Source organism: Falco biarmicus, chromosome 17 (genome assembly GCF_023638135.1).
Source record: "Falco biarmicus isolate bFalBia1 chromosome 17, bFalBia1.pri, whole genome shotgun sequence".
Taxonomy (NCBI): domain Eukaryota; kingdom Metazoa; phylum Chordata; class Aves; order Falconiformes; family Falconidae; genus Falco; species Falco biarmicus.
Genome location: NC_079304.1, coordinates 725,763 through 743,551, shown reverse-complemented (window position 1 = coordinate 743,551; position 17,789 = coordinate 725,763). Strand labels below are relative to the sequence as shown.

Sequence of the window (17,789 nt, the reverse complement as noted above, 5' to 3'; positions counted from 1 at the left end):
GCAGGCTAAGCAAACTGGAAAATACTGGGAGCTGGGTTGAAGCCAGCACCCTGATTCTTTCTTGATTCATCAAGCATCAGAGCATTGCTACAGCTAAATTAGCAACACTCCTTCAAAAGATGCAGAGACAACAACCAAGCCTCATCAGCGCACTGGGCTGGGAAGATAAGCTTATTCTGCTCAAGACAAACTCAAATCTACAGCTTTCTCCAGCTTTTGAATAACATTCCTATTGGGAAAAAAGGGAACGGCCACCCTCAGCATTTCCCCTCAGACACTGCTTCATAATCCGATTTTCAACACTTTGCAAACCAAAAGGGATTTGTCTGAAAGTCTGGATGTGGACACACCCCAGCACCCACATCTCGAACAGCTATGCCAACCGTCCATACAGGCGCACACTGACACTCCAACAGGCAAAGTGGTTACAGTTGTGCTGCTGGACAATTTGTGTCTGGACAATTTGTTCTCCTATGCTGATGAACACTGGCTTTCAGAAGGAACAGCAGAGACACCATCTCAAAAGCATTTTCAACGTGGCTCTCCCCAGCCGTTTCTAACGGCCACATGATGCTGCAAAGCCCAACTTCCAAATGAGGATATAAACATCATCAAGGAGCAATTTGCATTACTCCCTGCTACTACACATTAAGAACCGCTCAGCTAAGCCCCAGCAAATACAACCACTTCCAAATCCCATGACTGGCAAAACCCTGGGGAAAAAAAAAAAAAAGACAATGATGCAACACAGATCCACAAGCATGCAATGAAGAACAGAATTTTTCCAAAATGAAGCAGAGGAACATGAAAGGCAGAAGAATAAGACACCTACCTTACTGGCATGCTGCAAGTATCCCTGACTAGCTACATTGGGCTCAGCCTCAACATGGAAAGAGCAGTTTACAGTGCCACATTTCCCTCACTTTTATCCTGCGAGGACTGCTCTCCTGGCCAGGGGAGCAGACTTCCCCATGGCTCTCAGGAAGGAAAAGAGAAAGCTGCAGCACTCCTTGTTCAGGACAGATAAATATGTTTACTTGGTCCAGCTGAAACTGCAGTTTATCAAGCATAGAGGCAATGGGACAGTTTGAACTAAATGCCTCGGTTAGAAAGAGGCTAGAAGCAGAGGACAGCAAGGCAATACAGAGGAACTGATGCAGGGTGAGGAAGACTAATTAGAAGCCTGACCTGTAAATACTTAACATAGTACTTGAAAAGGGCATGTAATAAGGGAGGGCCACAAAACCCATACTATTGCACTTGTCACCTGCAGGGACTGGACCCATTTCCCTTCCACGGGAGCTCCCCACAGGTTCACACAGAGGTCCTGTCACTTCTGTCCTCATCTCAGCTAATCCCAACTGATGAAGGGTAAATGTCCGTATCTTATCAGTGATGCCACCTGCCCCTTCCAGAGCAGCTAATAGCCTTGGCAGAGACCCACAATATGTTGATGTGTCTCATGTTCATGTCAGGTGGGACCTTTGTAACAAGTTCACCTGAAAGCTGCAGGTCAGCAGCAAGCTGTTCCAGAGCAGGGCTGAACAAATGGGTCCTCTTTTAGAGAGAAACAAGAGTCTTCATTTAAAGGCTTCAAATAACAACAACCATGCTACACACTTTCACTCATTAAAACAGGCAGAGCTACCTCAAGTTTCTCAAGGGTCAGCTTCTGGCCATCTTGCCATGCAAGATAAAGACATACCCACAGTACATCTCCATGCACACACTAATGACCTAAAAACCTTTTACACCAAACAGACCTCGCCCAAGTGTTTCATTTTAAGTTCTGTGTGTTCAAGACTCAGCTGTCCTAAGATCCTCTCGTACTGCAATCAAGCCTTATGGAGGATGGAGACCCAAGCAACCAACCTCTGGGACAGGCATCTCACTTTCCCAGAACACAAGAGCTGGGTCTCAAAAAACAAACCCCACCTGCATCTTAATTCCAAAGCCCTGAAGGCAAGCCTTCATTTCCAAGGGCATTCAACAGCATGAGGTACCTCTGCTAACGTTGGGGGATGGCACGGGGATGTATGCCACAGCCATACACCTCCCTTCAAACACCATTACTCTATCTAGAGCAAGAAAATGCAACACTTTTACAGGTGTGAATTATCCACCTGGATAACCCCTATGCACTACAGGCAAGTCAGCCAGCACCTTGCTTTTCTCCTTAAGTTGCACATCTTGGGGTAAAAAACAATCATTTTGCATATCAAGAGGGAACAAAGTGTAACTGGGTTAGCCTATTTATCATTTCTAGAGAGAATGAGATTTTGATTTTCCTTCTCTCAAGAGCAGCCAGTAAACACTCAACTGAGATCTGTTTTGATTGACTACCTTGAGAGAAAAACGCAAAAAAATTGAACTGCACAAGGAAAACCATTAAACACTCCAAACGTGAGGTATTGGCAGCAAATGCAAAAACCCTTCATCAGATGCAAGAGGGCAGCCATTGCTCGACATAACAAATTAATGATTCTCAGTAGTGAATTTTGTTCCACTCATTCAGACACACATTAGACATCTGCCCAGATCCACGCAGATAAACGCAGGACAGCTCAGGAATATACTGCATACAAATTGCTGAAGTGACAGCTTAGCTCATCTCAGCTGCTTGTTCCAGCAAGCCCGTTTCTAAGCAAGACCAGCCTCTTGCTGCAAATGGAGCTGCACCTCGCGTGGTGGTACCACCAGCAAATGGAAGGAGAAACTCCCTTTAACGCGATGGCAGCTACCCTCTGTGAACAAACAACAGGACTGCATTTCTAGGTGTTAAAAAAAAAAAAAAAAGAAAATTATCCTCCCTAGCCAAATCCTCCCTTGTGCTAACATGGCAGACAGGGATGCAGGCAGAAATCTCCATCCCTTACCTGAAGTAAGTGGTTTCTACTCCTGATGGGTTTAATTGCTCCAAGCCAGGAGGGCAGGTGTGCCATGCAGCCCGCCTGGAAACACCTGGCAGAAAAACTTCCCATTTTGCACCTGTTTAGCTAGGCTTAAAACAAAGAAATACTCAGCAACTACAGGAAAAAAGGGAAAGCCCAGGAAGGGGGCCAGACCTCCGCCCCGCCTGGTGCGATTTTAGGACAAGGAAGAACAAGCAGCACAGAAAGAAGCTAATGAAAGGGACAAGAGGACCATTTCGGCAGGATGCAGGGATGCCTGTGAGGTGCGAGGCACATCCAGGAGAGCTGACACCACCAGTTACGCCAAGAAGCACCACCCCAGCCCCAAGCCCACCGGGCTGGGCACCAGCATCCCCAGCCCGGCTGGCAGACACGCGGGGTCGGACAGCACGGGAACCCACCTGGGGCCGCCGCGCCGTTAACGTTAAATATTGGAACCTCTCGGCTGGGGCACCTGGGGGATGCACAAAGCACGGCAACTCCGGGGCACCGTGACCTCAATAACGCTTGCCACCCCAACATTTCGGGCTGGGCGTGACAGCTCCGGTTTTTTGAACCTCCTTTTTCCTCATGGTTTTCTATTATTGATTAATTTACCTGTTTTAATTACAGCTGCCCCCCGCCTTCCCCCCTCCCCACGGACGGCTGCAGAAGATGGCACCGCGCCGGGGTGGGAAGGCGCTGCCCACCCCTCCTGCCGCAGCCCCGCCGGCACAGCCCCCGGCCCCACCTGCCGCAGGGAACGGGGTTAAAAAAACGTTGAAAAGGGGAAAGGGAAAAAAAAAAAAAAAAATCCACCCCCCACCCTCCCTCCCCGCACCTGCAGCCGGGCGGCAGCGCTGCCGCAGGGGACGCCCCTCGCACTGCTGCAGCGAGCGGGCTGCCGAGGCGGCCCCCGGGCACACCGGCAACCGGGGGTGACGCGCCCCTCCGCAGCGATTTTTTGGGCTGAAATGGCTGGTTTTAGGCGTTTTGGTGGGGCGCTTTTTTTTTTTCTGCTCCACCCGTTTCAGGCTTTCAGCGTGGGGACAGCGAAACGCAGCGCCCGGAGACCGGGGAGAGGGGGCCCGGCCGTGTAGCACCCCATCCCGCCTCCCGCCGGGGCCCTACCTGCCGCTGCAGGGGAGTCCGCACCGGAGCCGGGCGGCGAGTGACAGCGGCGGCGCGGGCGGGGCGGGGGCGGGGCGGGCCGGGGGGCGCGCGCGAGCTCCGGAACCTTCGCCGAGCCGGCGGGGGGCGCGCAGCGGCAGGGCGCATGCGCCGCACTGCTCCCTGCCCCCCATCCCGGAGGGCCCCCCCGGCGGCGGGTGGCGCATGCGCGGCGGGCGGGGCGGGGCGGGAGGGGCCGCCGCGGTCTTTTGTCTGCGGCACGCGGGCGCGCGTGGCCCCGCCCAGCAGGGGGCGCTCGCGCGCTGGCCGCCCCAGCCCGACGCCATTTCGCAGGGGGCGCTGAGGGGAGGTGGGTGTGGGGCTCTCCCGGGGGTCCCGCGCCCCCACCCCCCCCCAGCCCCCCAAGCTTCCGCCCCCCCCACCCAGGCCTGTCACAGCCCCGCGGCGAGGGGACGCGCCGCCCTGGCTCCCGCTTGGCCACGCGTCCCACGCAGCCACCTGCGGCGGGGGACGGAGCCACCGGCTGAGGCGCGGCGCTGCTGCGGGCCGCTGCCCGCCATATCCCGGGAGATGAACGCGCTGAGGGCAGCGAGCTGCTGGCAGCGCCCGTCCCTTCCTCGCCAGCCCCCGGCAGCAGCTACAGTGTGCAGCCATCCTGGCACAACCTTGTCCATGGCAAGCACCGCACTACAGAGACAGCAGTCTTGTGCACAGGGCAGGCGGCTCTGGGCTGCTGTCTGCACGACCAACAAGCCCCAGAATGCCATGGAGGGACAGTGGTGGGCAGCTGTCCTTAGCGTCTGAGTAGACACCTATGCCAAGGAGCCAACGGTGATGCGAGAAAATACAGTGAAAAACCTAAAACTCTGTAGGCAGGAGTTGCATAGATAACAGGAACCATCAACAGGCAGGCAGGAGCCTCACCGTCTGCGAGAGAAGGTCTGGAGCTTGGCCTGCTCAGCACTTCGAAAGGAACAGTTAGTACAGATGTAGGTGAGCTCCACAAGAATGTAAATCAGTAGCCGCCTTACAGGGATGTGCTAATTGCTAAAAGAAAAACTACTTAAGTGATAAGACTCAAGGACACTAGGATAAAATAATGGATCCCGACCTCCTACTCAAATGGCCCCCCCAAAGAGGGTAGATCCCTTGCTCAGGGAGCATGCACGGTACATTTAAAATGAACTATACCTTTAAATTGAAGCAAGAAAGCAACTAACCAATAACTAGTTAGTAGGTGTAGACTTTGGGCAGAACTAAGCAATTTCACTGTATAAATATGTATTGTGAGTACAGCCAAGTGTGCAAGTTAGGAGAGGCGATCCCCCTTGCACCCGGCGCCGCAATAAACATACTTGCTTTATAACTTACCGTGAGTTATAGAGTTTAATTCCGCACATCAACGGGTGATGTGTTATCACCCTGAGGCACCAGGGTGCCCTCACCACCCAACACAGGGCCCGCAACCCAGCCTGAAGCGCTGGAAGGTAGAGGGAGAGGCTGAAGAAACAAGCAATACTCGCAAAAGATCCCTTTCCACCTTGCTTGCTTCATCTGGAAAAGCAATGAGATGCCCAGGAGCATTATGGACACAGCAGAGATCCCTCAGTGGAATTACTGCCTTGTGTTACAGGTTTACAAGCCCTGCTAATTGGATTTAGTGGAGAAACTGCAGGAAGGATCTTCTGTCAGGCCCCAAGTTTCAGCTTTTTCCTGAGAAACATTCAGGTGCAAATCGAGGGCAAGTGTCCAGTCTTAAGAAAAGGTTTCTGACAGAGACTGTGAAAAGAAAATCAATAGCAGAAAAAGAAACAGATACAGAACCTGCAGCACCAGAGGTTTTTAAAGGCAGACTGGGTTGGGAAAGGTCTATGGAGAGACAAAGCCCTTCTCTTACTACAGTATCAATAACCGTGGAAGTACAAAGTACAGTCATATGAGTGGGGGAAAAATATAATCTGGATTTATGAACAGACAACACTATGAGATAGGGATTTTCTTCAGGTCAGTAGAAACAGGTGAGGAATCTAAAACCAGGGAAATGGCTCTTTTCTGCCCATTTTTAAACTGGCTAAAAAGTAGCCACGATAAATTAGCTGGAGAATTTTCCCAGGATAGACACAACTTCTCTCAAGAAGATACCATTGCTTTGGGAATTGTAAAATAAATACTACAGTGCTACAAGTGGATCTGTCCATGTGAGACACCACAGAACAAGATGAATTTGAACTTAAGTGCAAGCAGCTAGAGTCCAATTCTGGAACAGCAGCTCTTCCTACAGGCAGTACTGATGTACCGGGAACACAAGACTGACTGCGAATGAGCTGAGCATCCTTAAACAGGACTATTTCATCATCTAAAGACAAAACTAAAAGGACTCTCTGCCCTCATTTCTTAACACAAAGTAATCAGCACAATGATACCTGGCTTTCTGAAATAATCTCAAAGCTCAGCTTTGCCTGCCAGAGTTCTCAGCTCACCAGGCACCAAGTCCCTTCTGGATCCAAGCAACCATGGGCTGGGAAGCATCATTAGCCAGTCCCAGCTGATGTTCAGGCACAGCCATTCTTACCACATTCTGGACATTTAGAAGTTCTGTTGGCAAAGGCAAGTCAAGAATTAAATCTGTCAGCTGATGGACCACAGTACTGCCAGCCTCAAGAAAAACAGCAACGGTTCCCCGTAGTCAGCTCTCCAGGACTGCAGTCACACAAGCGAGCACCATCCTGGCCCAAAGCACAGCCACAGAAACCTGGTGGCGCAGTACTTGAAAAACTGTTGAGTGTCATAAGCAGTCCTATCTAGAAAAGGCACAATGAGCAAATAGGCTCAGTATCTAGTATCTTGCTGTTGAATTCCATCTGTGTTCAGAGAAATAGAAGCACATGGATATTCCTAGTAAACAAGACTTCTGCAAAGACAGTCAAATCTACATAAAGCTTCTCCTCCTCACCAACACCCTGCAGGGCCAAAAACACAGGATGAATGTCCACATCAGAGAGGTAGCAACTAGGAGAAGATTCCCTTGTTCAGGTGCCCTCGCTCCCTATGTCTTAACACACACCTCTAGCTTGCTGCAGATCCTCCATCCCTTTGATGCAAAGCCCTACTGCGCAGCAACACACTCATTTTGTACTACATCTCAGGTACAACAGCCCTTCACCCCTGCTGCCTGAACCGGCAGGCACGCTCTTTTGCACTGGTTGGATGCAGGATGCTGCTGCTGCAGCAATACAGAGATGTTACGGGAACTGCTGGAACAGCCCGAGTCCCGAAGTGCAGCTGAGTGCTTCAAGCCCCAAGTGGAATGAGCTCACAGTCATCGACAGATCGTGCGCTGGCTAAGAACTGCGGAGAAACACTCTGTAGGCAGATTTCTTACCTGTACACACAGCAGGGTGACAGCTGATGCAGACTTTAATTACTGCACAGAGCTCTTCTGGCTGCTTCATGTTCATAGGGTAGTTTTGTTTGTAGGAGAAAGAATCTGAATTTATCCTACCATTCTAACTCGGTCCAGGCTTGCTGTTCCCCTCCACTCCTTTTGGCCCACACTGCTGCCAGGTGGAAAAAAAGACACTATTTTTAACATCAAATTATAAAGGAAACCTTTACAGAAGAAATTATTAAGCCTGTATCTTCCATACCTGTTTCTTCAAAGACAAGGCTCATTTTCCTCACAGGTGAGTTTTGTAACCTGTTTCACTACTGTATCAAGGTTTTCCCTCGTAGGTGCTACAGAAGGTAGGATGCAATTTCTGAGGTCTCACCTGCAGTGGGAACCGACCTGCAAAACTACAACTGTGTTATGAATTCTGGGTTATAGTGCTTTTGAAGTCTGATGTCCCCAGGGCCTTGTCTGTCCACAGGCTGCTTCATTTCGGTCACTTAACTCAGATGAAGGATGGTTTTTGCAAAACCATAATGATCCTAGCTGAAGTAAATACTCAAATTCTGCACTAGCTTAATTCCATTACAGTACTACTTAGACCCCTTTTGCAACCTGGCCCTTAAAAGTTCACATAAAAAAAAGGAAATGGGCTAATCATTTTCAAAATCTTTCCCAGCAAGGAGACAGGATTGATCTTCCTGAAACAATTCCAGATGCTATAGCATGCTGATAGACCACAATATGACCCCTTCCTAAATAAGGAAGCCCCAGGCAGCCAGACTTGCTTCCCAGGGCATGCTAATGTGGACATGGCATCGGACCAGGGAGCCAGCTGGGTTTCGTAAGCTCGCCATGCTTTGAAGCCGCTCCATGGAGATGGCAGCGGGCAGCTGGGCGTTACACAGGCGGTTTTCCCAGCCATGCTCGTACGCTGTCAGGAACAGCAGGACAGCGGGCATTACCCAGGCCTGCGCTGAGCAGACCAGAAGGCAGCTCACACAAACCTTCCCCAGCAGTTCTGACTCTGCATGTAACTTTGCTGTTTGAGAGGGGATTACAGCTCAGCAGGCTCAGTTCCTCACAAGTTGAAACAAAATGCACGTATTTGCAACTCGGACACAGTTCTCTCCAACTGCAGTGAACTTACATTTCATTTCCACAGACAGTTGGAGCACAATACACCCCTATAACCCCTGCCGAGGCCAGCAGGACTATAAAGATGTAAATCAGAGACAGAAACACCCTCGGTGTTAGGACTTCGCAGGCAGCGAGCAGGCTGTGACTCAGCAGAAAGAGCCAGCCGGCAAGGTCCTCACCTCGCAGCAGCACCAGGCACGGGCAAAACAAATTCACCACTTTCCCTCTGACCGCTTTGGCAAATGGAGAGACCTGACAAATCGAGACTGAGGCACGTGCACCACCTTGTACACATCCCTCTTGCCCCACCCCAGCTGGAGAGAAATTATTCCTTTTCCTCTTCAGTTGAGCAGTGTGGAAGGCATGCGGAGCCCAGCACTTACAAATAGAAGATACACAACCCAATACCCCTAAGGATATGGGTTTTTAATTAATTATAATTCCATTTCTAAATTACCTGCTGGAAGAGACTTTCCCAATCATTTAAACACTGTGGATCTGTAAGAGGCAGGGCTGACTCATTAGGGAGTTAGAGGATGCATTCACTTATGTGACCTTGTGGGAATTACTAGGTTCCTGGCCTCACATCACACAAAGTCAAGACTCACTTGGACCTGGTATGACACAAGGGCATCAAGTGCTTGCAGAGAATTCAGGATCCCTTTATGTCTGCATACCCAGGCCAACAGCCCCAGCAGCTCCTCTCCCTCAAGCACAAGCCCCGGGTGTTCGCAGCCTCTTCCCAGATGCCAGCAGCAGCTCGCAGGGCTGAAGCCTGATCAATGCTCCTGGCATTAGCTGCACCCTTCGCTGACAAACTTCAGAGATGCCAGAAAGGACTTTATTCCTGGAAGAGAGCAGCCACCACGGCTCTGCCAGTTCTGCGGAGACAGAGCACGTCGCTTTGGGGCGGAACAGGCTGCTTACCAAATGCCACTGCCAGCAGACTGAAGGCCTGAACTGCTCCGGCTCACCCCGGAGCATGCTGGTGGCCATCTGCAGATTGCCTGACCTTGAAGTCTTCCCTGTTCTTGCCACAGGATGGCACTCACAGGGGAGCCGAGGGGTGTAGGCACCAGCGCAGGCTGTGGTCCGTGATTTTAAGTCAGGACAAGACTGCAGTCCTACTCGAAAGGAAGGCAGAGGACTACATTACCACCAGTGCAGTACCACTGGTGGGTTTTGCAGTGAAGTTACCACAGGCACACAGAGTTCCTAGGAAGGTTACCAGTTAGGTACACCAGCTGGAGCACCGCTGTGGTGGTGTCCCAGTTCAACCCCAGGCACCCACGGCCAGCCACCACTTGTCACCTGCTGGGGCTGTATGGGGCCAGGCCACAGCCCGTGCTCCCTGGGAGCGTCCCTCCAGGTTTTGGAGGGGCTTTGAGAGCTGCCTGCTGTCACCCGCTCATGGGGCAGCGTAAGGCAGCACCTTCAGCAGCCGGGTGTGAGGACACCCGTCAGCACTGCGCTGCTGCTCTCGTGAATGAGCACGCCTAAAGCATCTTCTCTAGCTTAAAATGCCAACAGAAATAAGGCCACCTCAGAGAGCTCACTGCTTTGCACAAAAGGGCTCGTGACTCCACACAGGCACTCCCAATACAGTACAAAGAGCCACCCTGAGCAGTTGCAGTAAGCAGAGGGAGGATTTTAGCCTCCCAGACCAGGCACATCCCCAAGTTGAGCCGCAGCTCTCCCAGGACCAGGTGGAAGTAACAGAGGTAGCTCCGGTATTTGTGCGTGTTGATAGAGCCACGAGCCAGCATGGCCGCCTGTTTTGAGGGTTGCACCTCTAAGAGTAACAGTGCATTTCAACTGTGCCTTACTTCTGAGACCAGAGATGGGACCCCAGAACCTTCTTCATGAATAAAGCCACTCTCCAGTAGAGGAGCTAGAAATGCGAAAGACAGCCTGTAGCCCTCAAGTAAAAGGGATCTTCCAGCTAGCTAACGCAGAGCAAAAGAGCCGAAAAAGCTCTTGGCGTACCCCATTTCCCTTTCTTAGGCCCTAGCGCTCCCTGCACAGCACGCACCACCCCACAGCCCATCTCCTGGGGGGCTGCAAGGCCCCAGTGCCACCCTCCCCTCGGCCTGCCCCAGGGCCAAAGGCTGCAGCCGGTGCCCCCTGCCTGCCCCTAGAGCCCCGGGGTGGGAGCAGGCGCTGGGTGCCCCTCCCCCTGCAGCAGCACCCCAGAGCGCTGCTAGAGCTCCCTGGGGCCGGCGAGGGCCAGCAGCAGGGCACCAGCCTGGCAGTGGGGCACCGGCCTTGCCGCACCCTCACCCTGCAGAAGGTGCCTCTGCTCACCGGCTGGCGGGGCGAGGGCTGCGCGGCCACTGCCCCTGCCCAGGCACAGCCCAAAGCCTCCACAGCCAGCCCTGGCACCCAGGCTCCGGCACGGTGAGCGTGCAGAGCCCACCGCCGCCGGCACACAGCGACTGTGCACACCCTACTGCCCCAGCACAGCGAGTGTGCAAACCCCACCGCCTCTGGCATGGCGAGTGTGCAAACCCCACCGCCCCAGCACGGCGAGCGTGCCAGGCAACTCCCAGCCGGCGCGGTGCGGGTGAGCTGCCAAGTCGCGCCCCAGCCCGGGGTGCCCGTGCAGTTCCTCCCCCGGCCCGGCAGGGGGCGCAAGGGCGCGCAAGGCGCGTGCGCGGGCGGCCGGCCGGCGCGGGGCGGAAGTGGCGCGCGGGCCGGCGCGCGGCGGTGGGGCGCGGGGCGCCCATGGGGCTCCTTAAAGGCACCGCCGCCCGCCCCCCGCCCGCTGACGGCGGAGGGAAACGCTGCACGTGGCTGGAATGAGCAGGTGGGGCGGGGCCCCTCGGTGACCCCCCTCACCCTTCCCTCGTGACCCGGCACGCGCGGCCACTGCCTCAGTTTCTCCCTGGTACCGGGGGTCGTGCGGCTGTGCTGGGGGCGGCGGCGGCCGCGGGACCACCCGGGCTCCCGGCCTTGCTGGGAGGGCGCGGGGGGGGGGCGGGGAGAGAGCGAAGCCTCGGGGGAGGGAGTGCAGCGCCTGGGGGGGGGCTGTAAACCTTGACGTGGGGCTGCAGCCCGCGGGGTGCACGCTGCAGGGGGGCTGCCCCCGCCCGGGGGGGGCCCGGGGCAGCTGGGGGGCCTGTGCGCCCGTCCCCCGGCCTGGGGAAGGGGCGGTTTGTCCCCCGGGCCGTCCGCGGGGGGGCCGCGGCCGGGCTGTCCCCAGCAGCGCTGGGAGCGGTCCCCGCCTGCTCGGGCCGCTGGTGCTGTTGGGGGACTTCCAGGAACGGCTGGGGGCGGGGGGGCAGCTTTGCAGCCCCCGGCTGGCGCAGCCCAGCTGCCGGGAAGCGCTGCGGCGGTCGGCCCGCAGGACCCCCATCGCGCTGCCCTGGCGGGGGGCTCCATATGCTGGGGGCCCCTCCCTGGTCCTTGCCTTTGTCACCTGGCCGCGGCTCTGCTGTCCCCTCCGCGCTGACCGTGGCAGCGCTGCACCCAGGCCCAGCGCTGGGGTCCGCGTCAGGGCATTGGGGGCTTATTTTTTCCCGGGTGGAAAAGGCAGCAGCTCCCAGCTGAGGTGCCCTGGGGGTGCTCTGCTCCCCTGACAGCAGAGCGCTGTGCCCTGGCATGTATGAGCAGTGAGTTTTAAGCTGTTCAGGTGTTTGCAGCGCTGTGAGCGGGAGGTTTCCCCCTGCTCGCATCGGATTTGACACGAAGGGATGGAGCCGAGGGACAGAGCTGGGGCTGGGGGCCAGCACCCTGCCTGTGGCACAGTTTTGCCAAAGCTGCGTGGTCCGCGGGGAGCATGCCAGGGCCGCTGTCCCGTGACAGGCACAGTGGGACCCCATGGGACCCACACCCACTCCACCAGCAGCACCCAGCTCTCCCAGTGGGGCTGGCGTGTGCAGCTCCAGAATAGACACGTCCCTGCTTGCAGCCTTGGGCACCTAACAAGTCCAAAGCCTGTAACTGAGAGACCGATGACTGCTCTGACCTTGCAAATTGCTGAGTCAGATGATGAAAGGTGGTTGGGGTTTTTTTGCTGCATTTCCTGGCTTAAAAAAAAAAAAGTTCCCAAAGCTGGAAGCCTGCCAGCCACGGCTCCATCCCAGCATGAGGACTGTCCCCAGGCTGCGGCGAGGGGGAGCAGCTGGTCCTGAGCATGCAGCGCACGCTTGGGCTCACTTCTCTGCGTCCTGGTCCCCCTCCCGCAGGAAGGGTGCGATGCGCGCCGCTTCCCGAGGGCAGGGATGCTGGTCCCGGGCGCCACAGCCTTGCCAAGCCTTGGGAGGGGCAGCAGCAGCAGGCGGGGGAGGCATACAGCAGGTTTTGGATGCAAGAATCATTTTTGCGGTGCTTGTTGCAAGCTGGCCCCCCCCTGTGTGAGGGGGGGAGGGGTGTCCCCCCCAGGTGTCCCTCCGTGGCTCTACTGCCTTCTCGGCTGGGGCTGGGAGGGCCGTTGCAGCATGGCTGGTCTTTGGACTTTGTTCCTTCCTGTCCCTTAATTTTCCAACTGCAGGGAGGGGACGGTCCTCCCTCCCTAAGGACACAGAAGGCTGGCCTGGACCGTCCCCACCCCTCCAGCAAGGCTGGGCCCACTGCCAGTAGCGAGGCCGCGGAGGGTGTTATCAGGGCTGCACCGGACCCAGGAGCAGTCCCTGTCCCCCCCAGGGGGAGCACGATTACAGGGTGGGTGGGCCGCACCTGCCCTGTGCCATGCCGATAGCACAGCCAGAGGTGGGACATCTGTCCTTGCACCAGTGGACTGGGGATGCTGGGGGGGGCCTTCCTGAGGAGCCATCGCTCATCCCTGGGCAGGCCCCCCCCGGGAGCACCCCCAGCCTCGAGCATCCCCCTTGCCGTGTGTTGCAGGCTGACGGTGCCATGGCCGAGAAGACATCGCCGAGCCCCTGTGGGGGCATCACGCCGCTGCAGCAGATGCTGGCCTCGGGGACAGGGGCCATCCTCACCTCCCTCTTCGGTGAGGACCATGGGGAGTGGGTGGGTGCCAGGGGCTGGCACGGCGCAACGTGGCTAAAGGGATGGTGTCGTTTCAGTGACGCCACTGGATGTGGTGAAGATCCGGCTGCAGGCCCAGAGGACCCCCTTCGCCAAAGGTAACCCTGCTCAGGGCATGGCGGGGGTCTCCAGCCAGCCGCCCCCCCCGCCCCAGTCAGCCGGCGAGCAGCCCACGTGGGTGTCTCGGTTGGCAGAGCTGGTGTTGGGGATTTCTCAGCCTCTGAGCGTGGGGCCATCACGAGGTGGCAGGTTACCATGGGCCCCTCGTCCTGTCGGGCTCGGGGGGCCCTGCTGGGGGAGCTGGGCTGATGCTTGGCTCTGTCCTTCCCCCTTTGCCGCCCTGCGCCGACGCCAGTTGGGGTCAGTGCTGTGCCCACCAGCCCCCTGCCCGGCGGGGAGCGGGGTGGAAGGGCTCAGCCTGCTCCAGCTGCTCGCTCTCTTACCTGCTGCCTTTGTGCCTGTCTCTACACTGCTCCGCACGGCTTCCATGGAGCAGGAGAGACCCCATGGGCTCTGCCCCCCATCTGCCCCCCTCCCTGTGGGGTCAGCAGAGCGGGCTGGGGCTGGTCCCAAGGGACTGGTTTAGTGACAATACAGACGGCTTGGGAAGTGGCTGTGGGGGCATCCGGCCCCCTCACCCATGGAGCTCTCCCACTGCCTGACCCAGAGCTGTGGCACACAGAGCTGTGCCCCAGCTCGGGGAGGTGGCACATCCCCTGTGTCATCACTCAGTGTGTCCCTGTTGTGTGTTTCAGCGTTGCCAGTGCGGTCTGTGCCCTGGGGCACTCAGCAGGCCACATGTGAGTACGCCCGGGGGCTCCGGGCAGCTCCTGCTGCCAGTGGCTTTGCTTTGGTCAAGCGCTTTGACCCTGGTTTGCTTCCCCACTGGTGGCAGCTTGGGGTCCTCTGGCTGAGAGAACATCCCTCTCTGGTGTGGGGGCCACGACTGTCCCCAGCCGCGGCCCTTTGGGGCTGCCTGTGCAATGTCCCCGCTGGGTCCTTGCCCGCGGGTCTGCTGGGGGTCTGTTGTGCAACAGGCCCGGCTGGCTGCAGCCCTGCTGTCCTTGCCCTGTCCTGTCACTCTGTTCTGTTGCTATGTCGAAGTCCCCTTGGGTCTCTGCTGCCCCGCTTGCTCCCTGCCCAGCATCCCTGTGCCTGGCCCAAGAGCACGGTGGAGGGGCTGTGCTGGCTCCCTGCGGTGGCATCCCCAACGTGCCAGGGCAGCAGAGCTGACGCAGGGTGAGGCATAAACCTCTCCTGCCACTGACAATGGCTCCTGCCGTGCCCCCATCCCTGCGGTGGGGCTGGATGCCCCCTGCCCTGTGGGGCTGGCCATGGTTAGACCCTTGCTGAAGAGTTATCCTTCTCCTGGCCGCCTTTGGGGCTGGTCTCCTCCAGGCTGAAGCATTAGGCTTTGGCTGTCTCCTGGAAGAAGTGATGGTTTTGGGGATCACCTGGGCTGGGCACAGGGCAGAGGGGAAGGGTCTCCTGCCTCACAGTGATGCTGTTGCCCCCTGCTCCAGGGAAGTGTTTTCTCTACTGCAATGGGCTCATGGACCATCTATATGTTTGCCAGAATGGCAACAGCTGCACCGCCTGGTACAAGACCCCCACTCACTTCACTGGCACGCTGGTAGGAGCTGCGGGCACAAGGCAGGGTGGGCAGGGGCCTCCCTGTCCCGGGGAGGGGGTGGGGGTGTTTGCCCGTCTCCCTCCTCTAACACCTTTCCGTGGTGCTCTGCTCTCCCCAGGATGCCTTCGTGAAGATCACACGCTATGAGGGCATCAGGTCTCTGTGGAGCGGCTTGCCCCCCACCCTGTGAGTATGGACCCTGCCGGGGGTGGTCTGGGTGTGAACACCTGCCTGGGCACATGGGCATCTGAGCCCCGAGCCTCCTGCCAGCCCCCCAGGAGGGCACACATGCCCCTCACACCCCTCCTTCTTGGCAGGGTCATGGCTGTGCCAGCCACCGTCATTTATTTCACCACCTACGACCAGCTCCGAGACTACCTGCACGCTCAGACGGGAAGCCGGGGGCATCACATTCCCTTGTTGGCCGGGGCCCTCGCCAGGCGTGAGTACCCCTCCTCTCCAGGGGTCCCCCCCGCCCACCCATCTCCTTGCAGGAGAGTGTGGCTGGTTTCTCAGCTGTTGGTGCCCACATTCAGCGCCTGGCTCTCCTGGCACCTGCTCTGGGCCTCCGGGACGGCTGCTGGGGCTGGTGCCAATGTCCCCTCCCTTGCAGTAGGTGCTGTGACAGTCATCAGCCCCTTGGAGCTCATCCGCACCAAGATGCAGTCGCGGCAGCTCAGCTACCGGGAGCTTGGCGTCTGCATCCAGTCGGCCGTGGCTCAGGATGGCTGGCTGTCCCTCTGGAGGGGCTGGGGACCCACCGTGCTGCGTGATGTCCCTTTCTCAGGTATGGCTGCAGGGGGACCGGCTGAGCGGTGGCACTGGGAGAGGGGGGGACAAGCACGGGCCAAGGCACCCTGCTGGGGAGAGCAGAGGCTGGTGTGTCCGGGGTGCCTCACTGTAGTGCTGGTGTTTCTTGTTTCCTCCTAGCTCTCTACTGGTTTAACTACGAGCTGGTGAAGGAGTGGCTCTGCAGGCAGGCCTGTCTGGATGAGGCCACATTCATGATCAGCTTCGCATCCGGGGCCATATCCGGGACGGTGAGTTCGGGGCCCTGGGGTGTGCACCATGCTGGGGCTCCCTCGGGCGTAAGCAGGGAGGAGCAAGGGATGGGGCTGGGATGGCACCAGGAGGTGATGGCAGAGCTGGCGCTGGGCAGGACCAGCCAGGTCCCCGCTCAGCGCCCGGCTGCTGGCCCCGCAGGTGGCTGCGGTGCTGACGCTGCCCTTTGACGTGGTGAAGACCCAGCGGCAGATCGAGCTGGGAGACAGTGAGGTGCACCCAGGTGAGAAGCTGGGCTCCGGGCAGATGCCTGGGGGGAGCTATGACCCCTCAGTGGGACATGGGCATCCCCAGACCCTCACCCTCTCCCCGCAGTTGCAGCCTCCAAGCCTTCCTCCACCTGGCTGCTCATGCAGCGCATCCATGCAGAGTCTGGCACCCGGGGGCTGTTTGCAGGTAAGGATGTGTCCCCCCAGCCCTGGGATGGGGGTTTACTGGTACCCTGGTGTCACTGGGGAGCTGATGGGGTTGTCCTTGTAGGCTTCCTGCCCCGCGTTATTAAGGTGGCACCCGCCTGCGCCATAATGATCAGCACCTATGAATTTGGCAAGACCTTCTTCCAGAAGCTGAACCAGGAGCGGCGGCTGCGCACGTTGTGAGCCAGGGCGAGGGCAGGGCTGGATGTGGCCAGTGCCCCAGGGGGACAGTGCCACCCCTGCTCCCGGTGAGGCCTCCTGGGAGCAGCAAACCAGCTCGGCTGTGCAAAGCCCAAGTGCCTTTGTGCTGCGCTCTGCCTCCCCGCTGCCTGCACACAGAGGCAGGCCTGGCCCAGCTCCCCATCCCCAGCCACACTGGGGACATCTGTGCCTGCTGCTGTGACACTGGGGGGGACGTGGGCTCCCCTGTACTCACCACTTGAGCTGGACAGATGCTGCTGCTGGACTCACGGACACTCTGGCAAAGATGGGGCGCCCCAGGAGCTGCGGCAGGGCAGGAGGTGGGAGCTGGGGCTCTGGTGATGACCAAACTCCCGGTGGCTTCTCTGCGTCCCTGCCTGGCCCCCAGCCCTGCGCTGGCCACGGGCCTGCCCCTGCTCGCTATCAGTCACGCACAGCATCCCCTTGCCAGTTCTGCATGGCATAGGGACAGGTCAGGGCCCTTTCCCTGCCTCTGGACCTCTCCTCCCACTTGGGGTGTCACAGTCCCCTGCCAGCCCCGGGGCTCAGACCCCATGTGGGGACAGACCTTGCTGCTGCTCTGGGGGGGCTGAGGTGCCCTGGTAGCCCCTGCTGGTGCCCGGTTCTGTCACCACAAGGGCCTGCCCCAGCGTTTGTGCCCAGTGTGGGTGCTACCCCAGCTCACTCTGGGGGTGGGTGGGTGGGGAATTTCTCTTATTTTCCTAAATAAACGAAAATATTGTCTCTTAGGGAGTGGAAAAAGAAATCCTTGCCCTGTGTGCTGGGACTATGGGAGGCATCCCCAGAGGCGACAGCTGCGTCCCTGCTGTGTGGGCACAGTACTGTCACCCGCCAGATCCTTGCTGGGCTTTCGCTGGGGATAAGGAGCCCCCAGCCCCTGCTGCCCGCTGCCACAACCCACTGTTAATGGGGCA

The 17,789-nt window shown here is 57.7% G+C and overlaps 2 protein-coding genes across 10 annotated transcripts in view; one reads left to right on the top strand and one right to left on the bottom strand.

The window, feature by feature from the left end:
- The window catches only part of MAPT (microtubule associated protein tau), a 52,944-nt gene extending 48,784 nt beyond the window's left edge, over positions 1-4,160 (bottom strand). For 4 of the 8 annotated variants that reach the window (XM_056362699.1, XM_056362702.1, XM_056362704.1 and 1 more), the window contains exon 1: positions 4,023-4,159. The gene's annotated coding sequence lies outside the window, so the exon portion shown is untranslated. Of the gene's footprint in view, positions 1-3,732; positions 3,922-4,022 lie in introns of those variants that run through there. The other 4 variants (XM_056362707.1, XM_056362706.1, XM_056362701.1 and 1 more) reach the window with 2 other exon arrangements.
- Positions 4,161-11,205: 7,045 nt separating this feature from the next.
- Positions 11,206-17,603, top strand: SLC25A39 (solute carrier family 25 member 39). 2 transcript variants are annotated; one of them, XM_056362509.1, is made up of 12 exons: positions 11,206-11,356; positions 13,396-13,504; positions 13,581-13,640; positions 14,298-14,342; positions 15,066-15,175; positions 15,294-15,361; positions 15,493-15,617; positions 15,789-15,962; positions 16,106-16,215; positions 16,379-16,460; positions 16,553-16,633; positions 16,718-17,603. In XM_056362509.1, exons 2-12 carry the CDS (start codon positions 13,408-13,410, stop codon positions 16,834-16,836), a joined length of 1,071 nt encoding a protein of 356 aa, XP_056218484.1. In that variant the 5' UTR covers positions 11,206-11,356; positions 13,396-13,407; the 3' UTR covers positions 16,837-17,603. The 2 variants fall into 2 exon arrangements, with proteins under 2 accessions (XP_056218484.1, XP_056218483.1); XM_056362508.1 differs by lacking the exon at positions 14,298-14,342 and having other exon boundaries at positions 11,231-11,356.
- The last annotated feature ends 186 nt before the right edge of the window (positions 17,604-17,789 follow it).

Excerpts from the sequence above, each read along its gene's own strand:
- SLC25A39 (XM_056362509.1), top strand. The coding sequence starts at position 13,408 with ATGGCCGAGAAGACATCGCCGAGCCCCTGTGGGGGCATCACGCCGCTG. Across the intron at positions 13,505-13,580 it reads CATCCTCACCTCCCTCTTCG|TGACGCCACTGGATGTGGTG; the intron begins GTGAGGACCATG and ends GTGTCGTTTCAG. Across the intron at positions 15,963-16,105 it reads GCGTGATGTCCCTTTCTCAG|CTCTCTACTGGTTTAACTAC; the intron begins GTATGGCTGCAG and ends GTTTCCTCCTAG.